The sequence below is a fragment of the Ammospiza caudacuta genome, chromosome 2 (genome assembly GCF_027887145.1).
Source record: "Ammospiza caudacuta isolate bAmmCau1 chromosome 2, bAmmCau1.pri, whole genome shotgun sequence".
NCBI lineage: Eukaryota > Metazoa > Chordata > Aves > Passeriformes > Passerellidae > Ammospiza > Ammospiza caudacuta.
The window spans coordinates 44,655,215-44,676,446 of NC_080594.1; the positions used below are offsets into that span (position 1 = coordinate 44,655,215).

The following is a 21,232-nucleotide window of genomic DNA, read 5'->3' on the forward strand; positions in this document are numbered from 1 at the left end:
GAGGTGAAAAGGTAACATAGTTTTCATGGTCAGAAAAACATCATCTATGACTAAAAGGCTTGTGACAGTATTTTTATAATGAGCCCATCCCACACCAGCAAGAAATTGAAGTGGTGCCAGTTTTAAAGGATATGCTAGAATTAAATGAAAGCTCACCACTATCTGATGTCCTCTATACATGCTTAAATGCCCCATACAGAGCACTGTGGGCTCAACCCAGGGAAAACAATTCCTAAATGTGAGCAAAAAAATCATCAAAGGAGCAGCACTGCTCATGTATTTGAAGTTATGCAACTGCTGCATAGTTCCAAGAGCACTTAAAGACTATTTTCTGTGTGTTATTTATTTTCTCTTAAAGGTAAACACACAGATAAATTTTAACTTAGTTATTAATATCTGTGCAGTCACCTTTTACTGCATGTTCCTGTCCAAGCATCTGAGAAGCTACAGTACCATTCTGCATGCAAATAACATCAATCTAATAAATTAATAGCGTTCATTGAAAAAAAAAAAAGTAAATTTTAAACCAAAAAATACCTAAAATATTAGAGTTTTTTTCCTTTTCATCTTCCAAGGGAAAAAGAGAGCTAAACTAAAAGCAAATCTCTGTTCAAGTCAGGTCACCATGACACAAAGCAGTACAAACCAATAAATCCAGCAATGCTGACAGTCCAGCCTGGCAGTATGCTCACAGGCTTCTGAGCCGTGGAAAGTTGGGAGGGCTTTGGATATAAGCTCTGTGGCTGCAAGCTGACTTCTTGGAATGAAAGAAAGGTCAGCCTGCCACAAACAGCGTGTAAGGCAAGAAATGTGTGCTCAGAGCTGCACTGCATGGGGGGAGGGCAGCCCCATCCTCTCCTGCTCTGCAGATAAACCAACCTTAATTTTGGGCAGGGAGGAGAGGAGAGGAAGGATTCCTGTAGGATCCCTGCTGTTCATGCCCCTGGCACATCACTGGGAACTGAGATGAATATTTGGGTGTCGGTAGGAACACAGGAAAGCACCTCACCTTCCCAGCAAATGTAATGGAGAGAGAACTACTTGAAAAGAAAGAAAAAAACCCATCTAATGTACAAACACGGCATTGACTGTCAGAAAACACAAATTTAGGTCTTACTTTCAATGGGAAAGTTTGTATGTCGCACATATAGCACAAGAAAGCATAACCCCAGTGCAGCTGAAGAAACAGCTGCAGATCAGAAATTATTATGTATATTTATTATGCACACATATAACCAGGCCATTTCAAAGTGCCATGAAATCAACTGAAAACTTTTCAGAACACATTTCCCTCTGCCTTGGACTAGGTGTTAAGGAACCCACATTCCTCCACCCCTAAAGGCTGGTCCCAGCTGTGGATACAGCTGAGATCTTTGAAAACATGAGCCAAGTGTTTGATCTTTTGTGTTTCTTGGACCACAGCAAGCACAACTGCGGAGCAGCTCACAGACAAAGAGAACAGCTTGCAGGGGCTGGAGGTCTCACCTCTCCAAACACAAGTGAGCTGCCATGGCCAGGCATCCCAACCCCCAAAACATTGTTTAAAAGCCATAAATATGATACCTGCACAGAGCTGAAAGGAAGCTGATGACTTCATGGGTTGGTTTGTTTGCTTCACTCAAGCACCAACAGAAGGTAGGGCTGAAGGGCTTTGGTCAAAAATACTCAACTGCACAGAACAGGAGAGGCTTAGCTTCAGACACAGCCTGCATTATTCAGTGCATGAAGAACTTTTAGTCATAGCTTGAAACAAAAGCCTGTAGAAGATGGCTGGCAAGCTTTCTAATTAATACAATAGGTGTCATACTTTTAAAATGTAGTCAGGCACATCCTAAATGTCAGAAAATAAGACAAGTCCATCTGCTGAAACCTGTTATTCCTAGTGTACAAACACACCATAAGAAGATCCAGCATTCTGCCTTGCTCAATATATTGAGAAGCACTACAAGATGTCTATTTAGACCTATTTGTAAAGCTCAGGTCCAAAATGCTTTGCTCTTTAAAAAACTGTTAAAGGACATAAGCACACACAACTATAAAACCTTGTACTCAGTAAAAAAAATCAAGTAATTCCTCTCTGAACATTGTTGCAGGGTTGAAAAGTCATAGTACACAAGATTTCTGTAGGGAAGGAAGAAATCAGGTGTACTGATCAATGTTCACAGAATCAGAATCATTTAGTTTGGAAAAGACCTGCCAAGACCATTGAGTCCAAGCTTTGACTGATCTCCACCTTGTCAACTAAACCACAGAAGTAAGTTCAGTCATCTCTTGAACACTTCCAGGGATGGTGACTTCAACACTTCCCTGGGCAGCCCCTTCCAACGCTTAACCAGTCTTTCAATGGAGAAGTTCTTCCTGATATCCAACCTGAACTTCCTCTAGAACAGCCCGAGGTCACATCCTCTCCTGCTACCAGTTGTTACCCAGGCAAAGAGGTCGACTCCTGACCCCACCTGGCTGCACCCTCCTTTCAGATGGATGCAGAGAGTGCTGAGGTGCCCCTGAGCCTCCTTTTCTCCAGGCTGAACAGCCCCAGCTCCCTCAGCTGCCCCTCACAGCACTTGTGCTCCAGACCCTTCCCCAGCTCCGCTGCCCTTCCCTGGACACGCTCCAGCCCCTCAATGTCTCTCTGGCACTGAGGGGCCCAGAACTGAGCACAGGATTGGAGCTGTGGCCTCAGCAGTGCTGGGTACAGGGGGACGGTCCCTGCCCTGCTCCTGCTGGCCACACCTGGCTGAGCCAGGCCAGGATGCCATCGGCCCTCTGGGCCACCTGGGCACACTCTGGATCATGATCATCCACTGCTGACCAGCACCCCCAGGTCCCTTTCCACTATTCACAGTCTCTACATAACCCAGAGCAAATGACAATATCAAAATGGACATTAAAGGCCATCTTATAATCTGGGTTTATCACTGTTTTTTTCTTCCCAAACTTCATACAACTACATAATGATCACAGGACTTTCAGACTTATAGCAGACACAATTCCCCAATCATTCTATCTTGTGCAGTGAATTCATCATGGCCACGAACTTTTGGGAAATTTTTCTGTGAGTTAGAGGTCTTTCAGAAATACAATTTGAGAATGTTTTTAAGCTTTGTCATCTATTCCCTAAAGGTATCTTTTTTTGATTATGGTATCCTTTTTGATTATGCCTTTGAGGCAAATATAGTGCATTTCAGACTAATCTGCCAAGTTCATGGGACACGGTGACATGTCAGCCACTTAGGGATTGAGTAAAATGCAGATGTAGGCAGATTCATGCATTCCTAAGGCAAACATACTGCCTGATCTGTCATCTAATTTCAAAATTAGCATGATGAGGAGTAATTTTTACTGTGGGAAGTTTCTGTTATCTGTTTAATCTAAACAGTAACATAGACGGTCTGCTTACTCGGTGGTAAATCATGTGATGTGGCAATACTTCAATTCCAAAAGAATGCATGGAAATACAGTTGTTACATGAAAGTGGAATGACTGAAATGGATTTTTTTACTGAAAATCACATTTACTGAATGCAAACACAAAATAAAGAAAAAAAAATCAGAATGTAGAAATAAAGAATTTTGTGCTATTTATTAAAACATAATTGCTTTAAGGATCACAGTTAAAAGTCAGACTGTATGGAATATCAAAGACATTGCTTTCCTGGGCAGTTAGAAATGACAAACCTTGTCAATTAACACAGAAGTCTGTCTATACCACTTTATCTAGGGTCACACATTTGCACCAGCTCTAGTGGGTTTTGTATTGATATGTGGGGATCTCAAAAATGCTCTTATTCCCAGTTGTAATGTAGATTCTTCTTCGTTGGCTTTAGGAAATTATGACCAGTAAGGACACCTTGAGACATTCCTGTACTTGTCAGTTGTCCGCAGTTTTTTCAGGAACCAAGATGTAATTTTTACCAACAAGCAACATCACTTATACTTTTAATGAGGGGTACCGTGATTTAGCTGGGGATACTGAACTTGTATTCCAGGGGCCTTTGTTCTTGTGACAAGGATATGTCTGTACAGACCAAGCTACACATCACCAGCAGGACACAGACACACAATGGGGACATCTAACAAGCCATGGGCAAAAGCAAAAGCATACGGCCAGAAGTATCCAAACAAGACTCACAATTTCCTATGTTTACATATAATTTGTAATGTCTGGCAAAATCTGTCATATTTTAATACACTCATAAATTCTTCTTAAGGTTTATCTGTTTCTCTGTTTTTTGAATATATCTAAAATTTACTGCCTTAAATGCATGAGTTGCTTCATAACCGTACCAAAGGAACAAAAATCACCACATTGTAATTTTTCAGTTGAATATTCATTTCTGTGGTAAAACATGAATATAAAGCTAATTGAGTCCAATTCCTTTTTTACAGCTACTCCATTTATAATGGTGTGCTTTTAAAATAGAAAATATGTAGCTCCAGTAAATCATACTGAAATGAGTCTGATGTGTATCAAAATGTTTGCAGTCATATTTTCCATTTCTTTTTGCATCTGATCTCACTATAATTTGATGCTAATGGCTGATTGAGTGTTCACCATTGGAATTCAAAACATTAAGATTATTAAGAGTTGCAGTCAGTGAAAACATCTCTATTTAAAGATTCTGAAATAGAGAATGTAAGAGTTGATGAATTTAGGATTACAGCTAAGTGATTTAGCCTTAGTAAGTGCTGAACTTTTAAGGAAAAATAACACAAACCAAAGCTTAGTGGGTTTGCATACACATTATTTCTGGTGTAATACACACTGAAATTTTCCTAAACTTTCTGATTTTTGAAGAAGAGCTCCACTGAATGATGCAGAAAACAGTATGCTGGATCAAGAGTTTCAATGCAACATGACCACAGATGTGAGTATGAATGTACACTGTGTGCCTAGCACATTATTTATTTCTGATGGCATTGCAGTAATAAAAAGTAAAATATCCGTAAGAAAATGTGGGCAATATTTAATTCCTCCAAAATCCTACATTATGCACGTGCCCACATGTACCCATGCACACAATGTGCTAAAGTAAAAATTTTGCACCATGTCACACCAGAAATTCAAGAGTGTGCAATGTGTAAGAAAAATGTATAGCTGTTGTTAGAAATCTGGAAAGTCTATTCACTGTCATTCATATGCAAATCTAAAAAGCAGCTTAGACAAGTTTACAAAACATTTCTTATGACTGTTGTGATTTTTGCAGTTAAGGAATCAGGAACTCACAATATGTACATCAAGCTTGAATGGCTTGTGTATGTTACAGGTATAAAGCAGTCGGCAGGGTAAGTATGTCAAATATGCTGAAGTCCTGACATTGCAAAATCTTGACCAAAATAAACAAACATAAAATGACCCAGGTATCATCTCTGTGATAAGAGAAAAGACATTTCACTTCTTATGAAAGAGAAGAGGTTTCACCATCCCTGCTAGAATCTTGGGTAGCTGTGCAGCAATCACTTCTGACATCATCTCAGGGAATTCAACGCTCAGTGCTCGGGACTGGAGAAATGTGTTCAAACAGAAGAGATGGAGCTGTTTCACCAGCTGGATTTGATAAAATACAAACATGATCAATCAGGCTAAATGTAATGCAGCCACATAAACATGCTGTCAACCACTTACACATTCATCAGCTCACATCATTCTATACCTTACCCTGTCCTTTCTTGAAAATCAGGGTACTTGTCAGACCCTATTAATGGCAAAAACCATACATATAGCTATGGCAAGTCATATAAACCACTGCTTCACTAATATTACAAAGTAGTATCACCCTCACTCAAGATGTATGTGACAAACAATGGCAACTACTTAACAAGCTTTCAACCTTATATCTTATTCTCACATTCATGTGTGTGCTTTGGTCACTACCTGCTATTTAAACACTGCTCTGAGAGGCAGCATTTACTACTTACCTGTGAGCTTTGATATGATTTTCATTATGATCATATCAGTGTATGCTGCAAACACTGAACTCCAGACTCTAATCCCTTGAAAGCAACTGCTCAACACATGATTATTACATCTCTTCTAGCCTCTCTGAGAGATTCCAATTTTTATTTCAGACCAGTGACCATTATGTTGTTAAATATTGGACTATTTCTGCTACCTTAGGCTTTAACATCACACAATCTCTCCAGCGTGATGATTTTTCTTTTCCTTGTATCTCCCACCACCTTACCAGCCTGAGCTGAAACAGGACTTGAATGAAAATACTCCATGGATCAAATACCACTTTGTTACTTTGCAGCAAGCCTCTCTCCCTCTTTCTCTTCCTCACAGATTATTTTACTGTATGCATTTAAAAGGAAGAGATTGAATTAAAATAAAATGCAGATTTGCTGAGTTCTGAAGAATAAAAAGATGCAAAAGTCCTGTCCACCTTGAATTCTTTAGGAGTTCCTCACAACCAACATTGAGTTCAAGAGTCCAGGGTATGGTATCTAGAATTGTCAAAGATTACTCAATTTCTAAACCTAGACAGATACTGAAAAAGTGGTACAGAATACACACATAAAACCAGTTGAACTAAGGTTGGAAATCCAATCTTGGTTGCCTTTCACTAATTCTTAGTAGTCTGACTTTGCAGCTTGAATTGCCTCTACCTCACACTATTCTCCTGAACAAGTATACACGTGCTCACACACACATATACACCACCCCTACCAAAGCCCACAATTGTACTGGTTATAATACACTAAAAATTAAACAAAATGGTAGCACTCTAATGCATGCTTCACAAATACTTTGATGTGGTATACCATAAAATATGTGCACAATACAAATACTGATGTTGAATACAGAGTTATCTATTCACACAAATATACACAATAAAGGAGTTTTTTGTTTGTTCTTCTGTTGTTTAGCAATGCTGATGACTCCCTTCCATAGAATTACTTTTAGGAAATTCCTTCTTACATAAAGAGCAGAAAGCATTAACAAATCAACTTACATCATGCATGGAATCCATCAGTTTTGTAAGCTGATAGAAACGCTGTGAGTTGGCCACAACGCCCTTCTGGCGCAAACCAATTGCCTTCACCAGTTCTCTGATGTAGCTTGTTCTCATCTCATCAAATTGGCTTTGACTTCTTAGACCTTCCAAAGGAACTAAAAAAAAAACCAAATCAGCTGGGCTACAATTTACTCTGAAGGCACTGAAATTTCAAGTACAGGAAAAATTTACAGTATTTCATGCTGTACAGTGCAATTCATTATTATGTGCCAGGTACTTCTTCCCCTTCAGGAGTTACTCCAAAACCAGTGATAAAATTAGTTAAAAGGATATACCAGGAGCAATCAGTTCATTTTGCTAACTGCCTTATGACTAGAAATATCCCTAAGCTTCAGTTACATGTGTTAGCTGGGGAAAAAAAGGCTTAAAGAGCCACTCCTGTCTGTGGGGAAACACGTTATGGACTGATGCGTGCTTACCCTGCTGAGGGTCTGCCCTCTTCACAGCAAATCTGTGGTAGAGAGATCTAGCTGGAGTGCTTCAAAATGGAGTCAAGGAATGAACTAACAGCTCTAAAGTAGTGCAGACAGTAAAGCTGCCAGGGCTCAGACCTCCTGTTTGAACCTCTTTCACTTAATAGAACTGATCAGAGACTTAAAGGTGAACAGCTTTTTAGAAGAATGAGCAAGGAGGAGAAACTGGTTGAACTCCTTCTTCTCTTACAGGTCAGGTGTGAGAATAAAAATGAGGCCATGGAGAGAACACTGAGAAAAGAACCTGTTAGTGGCTACTAGTGATAAGTGTCATGGAAAAAGAATAGTTTAATTTTCAAAGCCTGGCTTATTCTGGATATTTCTTTTACAGAGAACTAAGGAACGTTTTCATATAAAGTGGCTCTGATGGAGTTTAGGGTTAGATGGAAGTTACCCTTGACTTACATCTCTAAACCAGCAATTAAGTCTTTGTATTTCCCCTGCAAATTAATTTTGAAGTTATCTTCCATCAATGAATGGCATTTTTCCTCTGAATTCTGCAAAAAGACACATTCCCACCTAATGACCAATGTTCCTTGTAGCTATCTATTTGAGCTGCTCCCTTCCCTGAACATGTGTCAAGAATGAGGATACTTATATGCAGTGGCACGAACCGAGCCAAAATCTTATGTAACAAGATTTAGAAATTCCTTTAAATCAGAAGTCTGGGAAGCATTACAGTTAAGCCTCAGCCAACTCAAAGAAAAAACTGTGAAATCAAATATAATGTTAAAACTTAGGCTGGGCGTCCATTCAAAATTAGAAATGTATCAAGATTGACACTCAGTTTATTTCAAATTATTGCTGCTTTTGAATAATCTAAAAATGTCAAAAACAGTTCATCTTAATAATTGAACAGAAGACACAATGAGAGACTAAAGAATTAGACTTGATTTACTGTTAGTACACGTAAGATTGAAATGGCTGTCCTTTCACAATTGAAGTGGATTAAGATGAACATCATGACTAAAATAAAAGTAGTCTTGAAACACCTTAAAACAACAACAAGGTTATATGGCTTTTTGAAAATACTTTTGTGGAATTATATTTATACAGTACCAAATGTTTACTAAATGTCTCAGCAACAACTATTAGGTGTGTTCCTTTTCCCAAAGATCTGACAAATTGTTTTTTCCTATAAGACAATAAATGCAGGAGAGAACAAAAAGCAAAACTCATCAGAACAGGTAGAAATACTTTTTTTTTTTTTTAAGTGATTTCCTGCATATGCAAAACATATCATCTTAAAAAAATAGTTTCTGAATGCAATGCAGTTGATAAAGAAAGGTAACTGGATGAATTCCATTAAATTGATGCACTCAAAAACTAGAGGGATTGGACCAACACTGTCATGCTTTTTTGAATTTGATATGAACTTTCTGGAACAGAGATAGCTGAAATTTATCACAAATTTGTCACAAATTTATCTAAATTTAACTGAAATTTTAGAAGATAGAAAAGAGTTTATTTGGGATGAAAACAAGGGGGAAAGCATTGAAAAAAGAAATACATTAATATTCTAACAAAGCAGCTGGAGTTATATCAGGATTTTTAGATTTTTATCCACATTACCTTTACTGCTTTAACAGAGTGTATGGAATTTTGCCATTCTTTTAGTAATTTCCATGTTCATATCTTTTTAAACTTACTCTCTGCTGAGACCAGGTTTTTTTGTTTTTTTTTTTTTTTTTTACAAATGGGTTTATGCAAATACCAGCCATGAACAGATTGAGAGGGATTAAATTTTAATTCCTTATCAATTAACTAAACTTTGTAAAACCAAGAAGCAGGTCATGCAGGATTTGCACATCTCTCCTCTGACCCCTTTGTGTGTTGAGAACAAAACTTTTACATTCTTTCCACTATATTTTTCAAAAGTGCTTATTGTCATGTCTAACAGCACCTGTATAACTTTAAAAAAATTTTATTTGGGGATTCATAACTAACAATTATGGCCTTAGCAGATGCAAATTTTAGTATTTCAGAGAAGATTTTGGAAGATAAGTTCATGAGCAATCACATTTCCTATGTAATGGGGAATGCAGCTGTATGCTGCATTCTTGAAGAGATGCGTATAATTAAGTGACCACGGATTTTGTTTCCAGAGAAACAAACCAAAGAAAAACATTTCCATTTGTTTATATCTGTGCTAAACTTCACCTATTTATAACTATAAAAAGCTGAATAACTGCTTATATTGTTTGTCATGGCCACTTCCCTAAATCTCAGCAAACATGCTTTAAGATCTTGGTCAAGATAAAGCCCTCAGTCTTGATAATTTATTAAATATTTTTAAATGTGTTATAATACTTTAAAGATTGTTTTGATTTGGTTGGAGATTTTTAAATCTGTGTAGAGTCACTTGAACCGATGTTTCCACGCAGAAATACTGCACAGTTGTTTTGAAAATGTGTAACACAGTATGGCCATATGTCAAAAGAGATCCAACATTTCCCCAGTACAATAAAACCAACAATGAATCACAAATCCTTTGTTCTTTATAAACATTAGAAAAAATATTTTTAGTCTTACAATACTAACATTCCATCCAGGACAGTTCCATTTGTTAAGCCACAGAGCTTAGTGATTGTCAAGTTGTCAAGTTAAACAACATGGTTCAAAACCCTTTTAGTAGTGATGTGTTAAATAAAAATAAAAGAACCTACTTGTGTTGAGAAGTAACAGTGCTTTCATACACAGGAACTCTTCTTGGCTTACTTGAAGTCTGACAAATTCCTGTGGGAGTTGCCACATGGATAGACACAGGGAATAGAACGATGATTCTTTCATCCTCTGTCTTACACCCAGAAAAGTTTAAAAAATAAATTAAAAAACATTTAAACAAAGACAAAGAATGTCTCCAGTACTAACTGCTTGAAAGAAAGGTCTTATTAGCAGTTTATCACATTACAAAAATTAAAGATAAGCTTATACACGTAAACAATTTTCTGATTATTTTTGTTCCTATGCTAGTTTTTTATTGCAATGAATGTGCTATTATTTTGGATGTTAAATCTGTTACTGCTGTCCAGAAAAGAAACCAAAAATTATCAAAGCTGAACTCTAACCACTAAAAATAAAGGGAGTTTACTAATTAAAAATACCCTGATGAATAATGTGAAGTACTATCTTATTTTAGAAGTCAACAGATTCGTCTATCTCCGTAAAGGTTTCAAAGCATAGAACTGAAGACAAATCTGAAAGTCTATAGAAAAGCTTATTCTTAGGATTTCCAAAAATATCTGTATCAAGATACTTTGTAGCAACTCCAGCCTGGTACTTCTAGCAGCAATGATATTACTCTGTAGCATGTTATGCCATTAAAGAAACAGTTAAAATGTTACATGCTAAGTACATGGAGACATTAATACAACCTTTCCTGAACTCCCACAGAAGTAACCAGAACAAATCACACAGGAAATACATAAAACTATGGGATTTTTTGCAGCACTTTGATACCACTTTTCTCTTTGTGATTTTGGTATATTGAGTATATATTATTGCACATACTTAGTAGGAAAAATTTCCAACTGAAATGACTGCAATGGTAGCATTACAAAGTTTCTAATCTAGACTGAATTCACTGCATATTAACCTGATGATCCAATAATTTGGACTGATTTTAAAAGGTGGCATCCCAATCCAGATGAATTAGGTACAATAACCGGAAGATTAAATTTTGCTTGCCCACCTGTGAGTGAGTTCAGATCAGCATTCCAACCTGACTGCAGGTAGTGACCTCAGCAAACAAAACAGGCTATTTTCCATTTAAAAAAGACTTTTTCAATGCATTGAATTTTTTTCTTGTCAAAGTGTTACTGTCAGCTTGAATGAAAATTATTTCAATGTTGTTCAACATCTGATATCTTGTACCAGCTCTTAAATGACATAACCATAGAAATTTAATCTTTTAGACCTGAATAGACTTGTTTCTTCATCTACTTTAAATCTCCTTTTCTATTCCTTTTTGGTAGCATCTCTTCTTAATTACTATCTATGAAGAGCAATAGCAGCTTTTAGGGTTTAGCAGCTTAACTGTTGTTCTTACTCAAATTTTCAGACACTGCAAAATACAAGAACGGTAAGTCCTTGCAGGGTGTTAACACAAAGAAATCTTTGTCAAACTAGCACTACTGGCTTTCTTGGTCTGAAATTGATGCTACCAAACACATCCTTCCCTAGAAGCATTACAACTCAGTTCACTAAATGATAGAATGGCTGTGACACAAGCTCTGGATTGTGGTTTCATGGTAATTATGAAACAGTGTGTGTTGCCCCTGCAAAAGGACCTTCTATTATCTCCTTCTACCTCTAGGCACACACTCCTGTGATTCTGGCATTAGTGCCTGCACTCCTACATGGTGAGTCATGTCAGGGATCATCTCGATCCGCTAATGAATGGCTTTTTCAGGGGCACCTCTCAGGCATATCTGTTTGACAGTGCAGCCACAAAGTGTTTGGTCCAGCTCAGCTAAAGTCATGGGGATGCATGACCAGGACAGCTAACTTTTTTGGCAATGTTCAGCAGTTACCCTTGCTTAAGGTGAACATTAAAGTACAAACTTAGACATCATCATAGATAAAGTTGTTTACATTTTACTGATCTAAAAGCTAACTTGTTTCCAATAAATAGTTGCAGATATGATTCAGTGCATCGTTCACTTTTTATATCTCCTTGTTTATAACATCTCTAGTATGACCCTGATGAGTGAGATGTTCTACAACCAAGAGAGGAATATGTTGTCAGCACCCAGCAGAGATGATCCTGAGTTGATAATAAGAATCTGTCTCTGGTGGATCACATCAGGGTTCATAAATCTTAACACCATTCCCAAAGAAAGTACTTAAAGTCTTCTTCACAAGCCGTCAGCAGTGGTGCACAAGCGGGGTGATACTCCAAGACATGACATTACTGCTTAAAGCTATCAGCTCACTCTGTGTTTCTTCTGAATGTAACCATAAGATGTATAAGACAATGCTGGGACAACAATACAGTCAGAAATTAATTCAATCTCATAACTTCTAAGTATTTCAATTTGTACAGCACAATTAATAAAAATGGGACAGGAAAGAATTCATTACTCAACAACCTCACAGTGATTTACAGTCATTTGAAATAGAAAAGGTCAGGAGCTATAGGGTCGGCTCTACTGAATATCTTCTACAAAGAACTTCACTGGGAGGATCTTGAACATCTATAGATTTTAAAATCAGGTGTCCAGATCTTCTGCAAATCCACCCCTTAATCCTTAAACAACATGTCTTACAAAATACCTGTTTTTCTTTGAGCTTGCTTCATAACAGTTCTTTTAGTATTTTAAGAAAAAAAAAGGGAGAAAAATTTATTAAGGAAAAATAAATATAGGGATTAAATTATGTTTTACTGTTCCTGGCAACCTCCCATGTACTATAACAAAAGAATATAAAATTACAAGTCTGACAATATTAATTTGCGGAGCTGGAAAACTGACAAAGACTGAAATGATGATTATCTAAATTAAGTAGCATAGCGAAGGAAAATCCAAGCCAAAAAGCCTCTGCCATCCCCCAGCAGAAAAGAGCAGTCTCATGTAATTTTTCCTTTATATTAAAATTCCTACTTGATAAGTATTTTTTTTACTGAGCATTTAGATTTTAGGCAAACTATTTGCGAAAAACACCCAAACAAAAACAACAAAAAAAACCCACACTCAGTACCATTTAGTAAACATTAACTCATGACTTATTCATACAAATTGAAGTAAATCTTCTGACAGCATGATTTTTTTTTTTTCCTTAGATCATTAAAATTCTGTTTGAACTGCTTTTGCTTGACCATGTACACAGAATAGTTGTGGTTCCCACAAAACCACTCCCAAAGATACTAAACTTTGATATGGTCAGAGGACTTGGCCATTAATTTTGAAACAGAACAAATAATGAATGAAATCTTAGCCTCAATGGAGTCACATTCCCATTGGCACATAAAAGTTCAACATGTTATTCATGGGAGCATTCTACTTACTCATTTAGAATCAGATCTGGTGCAAAATACAACATCTGACCACTGACGTGTTTGTATGATCTCCATCCCATGGCAAAAACCATTAGGCTCATCCAGGAATACTGGATGAGGGTTATCTGATCGTCGATATGCAAATTCCGAAAACCTGGAAATGAAATTCAAGATAAAATATTTCATCATTCTCATTTAGACAGCAGCTAAGTAGGTGTTTTGAGATTACAAATCTGAGCTATCAAACTGAGAACACCTAGAAAGACAAGCAGTTTTGGGGATGTAGCTCTCCAATGCTTGGGTAATAACTGCCTATCTTAGTTGACCTCTTGTCTTTTTGTTCTCATCCAGTATTTTGAAATGTTCACACCAAAGTTTATTTTACCAAAAATGACTGTTTCAGAGGATAGGAATGTATGTCTTTTTCCTTTGGTAAAAATATGACAGTTTGTAACATTACCACTGTAGCCAACTCTCATTGAATGTCAATAGCTTGAACATCAGTGCTCTTACCATAAGATGCAGCTGTCACACAAAAACATCCAATATGAGCACCTTTCTTGCATTCAACTTAAGAGAACCATATTCAGTTGTGAGCTTGTGTTTGATCGCTTTTGCTGTTTGAAAAATTTAAAGATTGCCACGAATTATCTGAGTGAAACTAATAGCTTCCTGCCACTGAAAGGAGCACTCCTGTTCCTCATTGTGTGGTCCTGTTACCTCCTTCAAGCAAGCTTTGGCACTCATGCTCCTCCTCAGTGAACTGGTTCAGTTCATGAAGACATCAGGAAACACAGAGGGCTAAAAAAAGGTTTCTTTTCCTCCCATTTGGTGAGATGAATCAATTCACTCAAGAGGTCTGTTAAGTGCCAAATGCAATGGGAAGAGCAGTGATTGAGACTACTGCTTTCTGCAGCAGCAGTGTCAAACTGAGCTCACATGAGACTATTTTCCAGGCTTTCTCCTCAATATATTGATTTCTATATATCCCAGGATGACGATGATGATCCCTATCACCATGCAGCACACATAAATATACAACATGGATCTTTTTTTTCAATCCAGTTGTGGATCTTCATAAATTCAATTACTTCTTATTACCAGTCTGTTTGTGAGCAGCTTACTTCTAATTGGTATTATTTATAAAAATTTTACTTTTTGGTGCTTTCAAAAATTCATTTTAGTAATAAGAAGAATAAAGAATAAGCAGATATACAACCTTTTTATATCAAATGAATAAATAGAAGAAAGGCTGTAATAACAATCACATACAGGAACTGTCGAAGCTCCTGTGCTTACTTGGAGTGAATCTAAATATTTAGATGGATTCTTTCAAATGTGCTTCCCTATTAAAATATATTTGATTAGTTAAATTATCTGATAAGGGAAAGCTTAATAATTTCAGCATTTGTAAAGAATTAACAGGTAATCAATAGTATTATCTTTAGACTGCTCCTCTCATGAAATTGCTTAAATACAATTCACTACATATAAGAAATTATATTACCTGGTAGTAATTTAGACCACTTGACTACACAAAGAAGTTGCCTCTCACAAAGATGATTCAGACTGGTCAGCAAGGAACTTGGTGTTTCGGGTTTTGTATTGTCATAACCAGCATAGACAACTTCTGGCTCAATGCCTCGTAAAACGCTTATCATTGGGGGAACAAACTGTATTTCTTGATTTGGAGAAAAGGACAGCCTTTGGGTTAGAGCCTGGCTTTCATCTTGAAGGGCTGCTGGCTGCTGGAGTGCAACATCTAATGTTCTCACAACCTTAATTTTGTTAAACTTTTTCAATTTTCGACCTGAAAAAAAAAAATCGTTGATCTGTTAGAAAGAGTTAACCAAGAACATTAGTATTTTCCAATAATGTTGGATTACACTTTTAATCTATACAAGGAAACCAGAGCTGTCTTCAGAATAAATTTTCTATTTTTTGACTATTAATGTAATTGAAAAATGATAATGGAAAATTCTTTAGACCTTCTCCCTCTGTATCCTGCTCCTTTTACTAAGGGATGAACAGCACCCACCCATTAAAATTATTGCCATGAATTCTAGGTTACAGTAACCTCATAAAGGGTTTTCTGGTTCAATTCCCACCGTTCTGTCATATGCCAACAGCTGAGCCAGCTGGCTCTACAATTCAGTTTCTATTCAATGTCAATTAAAGATACTGCTTCTTTTACTCCCTAATATTCAAAAACCAGAAATGTTAGTAATTAATTACTACACATAGAAACATAGAAACTCCTCCAGTTCCCTAAGAGCATTTCAGTGTCATGGCTGAATCTTATTTTGGGGCCCAGGGGGATGAGTGAAAGACCGACAAATACTGTAAACTCTTAGAAGATATTTCATTTCTTAAAGGATAATTTCCCTGTCTCAGTATTTTTAATTGTTACTTCCATACTACAGTGGTATGAACAACACTAATTGAAACAAATTAATAGCTGAACTGCCTTCCCAAAATAAGCACAGATACATTAGTATGGTTATTTGCTTTAAATAGATCCTCAAAGACGATGAAAACCCTGCTAGATCTTTAGTTCTGCCAAACAAGTTTGTCTTAGGGAAAAAGGTCAAAAAATGCAATAAAAATACTGATACTTATGCTCGATTTACATGACAGGGGAATAGAAATAGACACAGGGGTGATGGCAAAAACAGTAACACTCATCATGCAATGACATTCAGGGTTCATATTCCCACTAACTTAACTGCAGGTTTAATTAGATTAGTATAAAGTGCCACAACAATCATATGCTCATTTTACCACTTATGGTAAGAATAAAAATATTTCTAATTCGAGATTTCTTAGTAAAGAACCAAACACAAAGTTGCATCTTATGTTACAGCTGAACCAAGGAAAAAAAAGCAAAACAAAAACCCACAAAAGAATAGACAATTTATTATGCTGAAAGACCTAGAGCCAATTTTTATCATAACAAACCTACACATAGTCATAAACTTGCTGGGAATTTCCCACTAAGTATTGTGTAGGCATGAAGGAAAACAGAAGTAACAATGCATTTAATAGTTCATAAATAATGATTTCAGGTATTTTCAGAAATAATGGCTTCAGATACTTTTACAGTTCAGAGAACAAGTAAAGAAAGAAACCAAACAGAATAGTTATCACATGCAAATGTTAGTAGTTAATAAGTACCCCTGTTTCCAAGTAACTAAATGTATCAGAATTAATGTCACACTGGTTTGCAGAACTGCTCGTGTGTTTATTGCTAATTATGTTGCTTAACAGCCATCAGTAAAACAACTCCACTTGTTACCTGTCTACAAGAGAGGTGACTATTAATAACTCGCAGCAAACTTTCCCATCTACAACAAAGGAGACCACATCAAATTAATAAAAACTCTAAAGAACATAAGGAAAACAATGGAGATTTGACAATAGCTTAGTTTTTCATTTGCTGTTTACAAAGCAGGTAAGTTTTGCTGTAACATAAGTAAATGTCTCCCCTTAGTCCCATAATGGGTAAATAATACCAATCCACTCTGACAACTATTTTTCTTAATACTATAATATATACTTCTTAATACTATATGTCTGTGCATATTTACACAGCACAAAATTTTTGGTAACATTTTCATTACCTCACTTTAAGACAGCTAACCACTCAAGCAGTTTCTTCATACTCACTGTTCCCCTACCCTTGATTATTACGAATAGCATGTTTATAGTGTTTGTGTTCTACATGTACCTAGAAAACATTTTAAAAAAATCTGTTTAATCCCACTATCAAATATATTATGATTTTGTCCTTACTACCTAATTCTGTATTTTAATATTTTTTTAGCTAGGTATACAGAATCATACAGACAATTAGACATTACTGATGGTAGACAATTTATAATAAAAGGACTGGGTTTCTAGTAGAAGTTTAACATCTCACTACCCTTCTCCTTACCCTGTAATGAGGTGAAAAGCATCAATGATGTATTATTCTTGACAGAACACAATGGCCCTTACTTTAAGGTCACTCTGCTCTTGCTTTTTGTGTAGAAAAAGAAGCCGTGCACACCTTAGGAGGGTGTATACAACATAGAGAAAGCAGCAAAGCAAAAGGAACACATCTTGGTTTTAACAAACCCTTTGATCCTACCTCAGAAAATATTACCTGGAAAATTAATTCACCTTTTTCTGCATGTAATCACTGCACTGCGGACTGAAAGCTGATTGAAACAATGAAGAACACAATCATTCAGCAATACAGCTGAACAAGGAATCTGTGATAATCAGCCTGAAAAAATTACAGATTCACTCATAATAAATAAAAGAGTTGAGCACTTGTTTATTCCAGGATCTGATCCAGCTACCTGCTATCCTATTAGGTTTAAGATTAGAAAGGGGATAGATTAATGTCTCAAGTTATGAGATTATAAAGCCCAAAGACAATTAATATTTTCAAAAAAAATTACAAACACAGTACTGTGAAATGCATATTTTTATTGATACATTCCTTCTATAGATTAAGAAAAACAAAACAGTCCATATATGGAAATAAATTATTAGTGCTATTGGTTGCTATCCTATAATTTACTTACTACTGATTTAAAATTTCTTTCAAAATTTCAGGGGTTTGATATTGCTTTGAATTTAGGGTTGAAAAATGGAACTGTTGTTCATATAATAAAATATTACGCTTTTATCTATATGGTTGCCACTCAGTGACATTCAATGGAAGATAGGTGTACTTCCCTAAGAAGTAAGTATAATTTAATTAATATAGTAATTTTTGGAAGCTTATCATTAACATCCTGTAAAATTTCAGTGTTTCTCATGTTAATTAAATAATATAGCAAGTCTGCATTTAACTCAAGGCCAGCATTAAGAAACTAAGTATCAGAGGTAAAAGAACAAAAATATCTCTATGTAAGTTCTAAATGGCACAAATCACAAAATGCACAAAAAATCTTGACCTATACAGGTTGTAAACATAAAAAAAGATTTAAAGTATTGCCAATTCCAACTCATTTAAAATACTCAAGGATGTCTCTAAGCATGTACTTTATTCCAAGAATTGGAAATTTGCGTATAGGCTTTTATCGCAGAATCACAGAATTCCAGGACGGGAAGAACCTCATGGACTATCCAGTCCAACCTTCCCTGGCAAAAGCACAGTTAGACCAGATGACCCAGCACCATGTCCAGATGAATCTTAAAAGTGTTCAACAGTGATGAGTCCACCAGTGATCTGGGCAATAATGCCAATGGCTGATTTTTCTCATTGTGGAATATTTCTCTCTTGTGTCTAATCAGAATCTCCCTAGGAGTAACTTGTACTCATTATCCCTTGCCTTTTCCATGTTTCCATCTTCTTTGCAGTCACCCTTAAATAGTGGAAACCAGTGATAAAGTGTCCCCTAAGCCTTCTTTTCTCACAGCTGAACAAACCCAATTCACAGAATCAGAGAATCACGGAATCTTTTAGCTTGGAAAAGATCTCCAAGACCACTAAGCCCAAACTTTGATGCATCACCACCTTGTCAACTACAGCACTAAGTGCCATGTCCAGCCTTTCTTCAAACACCTCCAGGGATGGTGACACCACCACCTCTCTGGGCAGCCCATTCCAAAGTTTAACAACCCTACCTGTGAAGAATTTCCTCCAAGCTGAATGTCCCTTGGCACAGTCAAGGGTGTGAGGCTATGTCCTCTCATACTGCTACATGATCCCTGGGAGAAGATGCCCACGCCCATCTTGCTACAACCTCCTTTCAGGCAGATGTAGAGAGTAATAAGGTCCCTCCTGAACCTCCTTTTCTCCTAGCTAAACAACCCTGACTCCCTCAGCTGCTCATCATAGCATTTATGCTCCAGACCCTTCCACAGCTCCCTGGACACACTCCTCAATGTCTTTCCTGTAGTGAGGGACCCCGAGCAGGACACAGCACTTGAGGTGTGGCCTCAGCAGTGCTGAGTACAGAGGGACAATCAATCACTGCCCTAATCCTGGCTGTAACACATTCTTGACACAGGCCAGAGTGCCATTGGCCTTCTTGGCCACCTGGGCACACTGCTAGTTCATGTTTACCCTTTCCTCGTATGGCAGGCTTCCCAGCCCTTTGATCACTGATGTCTTTGGGAAAATTATCTAAGCCCTGTAACACTCCATATATGAATCATATTGTGTTGATCAGCACATCAAGTCATGGGTAGGAAATTTTGCTCATGTGATACAACAAAGGAATTGTAAAAATGGCAGACAAGCAAAAGAAGAGGGGTGACAATATAACCATAGAAAGAGTATTATGGCTAACAGTCTATCTTGAGATTTTATTTGCAGTTTGAATTTTAAACCCTCATTTACATGTAGTATCATTTCACTCCAGTTTTCCTCATTTTTGGTCTACATTTGTCTTTTCTTCTTCCTTTCAGTACTAAGCACTCCATTTCAGCCTGCATAGAACAATTAGCTTCCTAATTTCCCCAGAACTGTTGACATCACTAAGAGCACCTGACAAAAAAATAGAGGTGCCACAGTCACAGCTCCACTCAGTATTTCCTTTTTTCCATTGTCCAACTATTCTCTTTTGCTTTCTATTTGCTGCCAGATTACTCCTTTCCAGAAGATGGTGTAGGTGGGGATATCAGGGCAGAGATCTGCTGAAATGCAACGTCTCTCTAAGAACCAGTGAAACTAGACTGCACAGGCTTCTCAAAAAATGGGAGACAGCTTTGATTAGGTATACTTAGGAGAAGACTAAGCAACACAACAAACTGGCCAGGTACAAAAATCTAGTATTAAATACAAAGAAAATATTTACACTCGCTTTGTAATAGCTGAGAAAAAAAAAGTGATCCGAAAAGGTGATGAGAAAGATGAAGATTTTACTCTCTTCATATGTTACATCAATGAAATAAAAGTCAGAGCATCTTTATCCTCAGGTTTTGTAGGAGGATGGAGCATCTTACTATGAGAACACACTAATGAGGACATACCATCTGATCAATATTGCTGGCTAAAGTGTCCAACTTTTTCTGTTCCTAGCACCTATACCCAGAGAAAAATGCATATATTAAAAAACACTAGGGAAACTAGCATCCATAACTGCACACAAAGTGCAGAATGAAGTCAAGCCTGCTGGTGACTTTTCCTATTACTATGCAGAACAATGCTGAAGCAAAAGGACTAGGAAAATAATAGTGAGCCATCTCACACTCTTCTGCTTGTTGAAACTGCTACCTGTGATGTTGAAACACACAGAGTTTAGTTATTGGTGTTATCCAGGGTATCATAAATCAAAATTTAGGTTAGATCATCATCAAACTCCTAGATGTGTAAAATTCATAGTCAGGAATGAATTTTTATCTCTATTAATTTACACCCATTAGAATCATAAAATGGCTTGGATTGGAAGGCATCTGAAGATCATCTAGTCTAAGACACCTGCCTTAGGCAGGTATATATTTTAGAGGTCAAATTGATCAAATCTTGCATGTTCTCCCAAATTTTAAAAGGCAGGCACTACATCTGCCAACTCCTCTTCCTAAGTCTTCATTCTTACTCTGCATTTTCCACAGCCTACACAGGACCTCTGCCTCCCTCGCCTTCTCCTCTTCCAAAGTTGGGCAAACAAGGCTTTAGGCTCTGCCTTTGTATTAATAATGTTTCTCTACTGCACTGCCACTCTACTTTTAAAACACTGCTTCAATCTGAGAAGGATCCAAAGGACATGTTCTCCTTTTGTCCCTCTCCCCTCAGCCCAGTGTGCTTGT

General features: G+C 37.0%; 1 protein-coding gene across 1 annotated transcript in view; it reads right to left on the minus strand.

The window, feature by feature from the left end:
- Positions 1–3,588: 3,588 nt before the first annotated feature.
- The window catches only part of PGR (progesterone receptor), a 31,272-nt gene continuing 13,628 nt past the window's right edge, over positions 3,589–21,232 (minus strand). Inside the window, exons 4-8 of the mRNA XM_058824671.1 lie at positions 14,994–15,296; positions 13,496–13,640; positions 10,158–10,288; positions 6,956–7,113; positions 3,589–5,547 (exon numbers count right to left, since the gene is read on the minus strand). Of these exons, the coding sequence (XP_058680654.1) occupies positions 5,392–5,547; positions 6,956–7,113; positions 10,158–10,288; positions 13,496–13,640; positions 14,994–15,296 (893 nt within the window). The 3' untranslated portion in view covers positions 3,589–5,391. The remainder of the gene's footprint in view (positions 5,548–6,955; positions 7,114–10,157; positions 10,289–13,495; positions 13,641–14,993; positions 15,297–21,232) is intronic.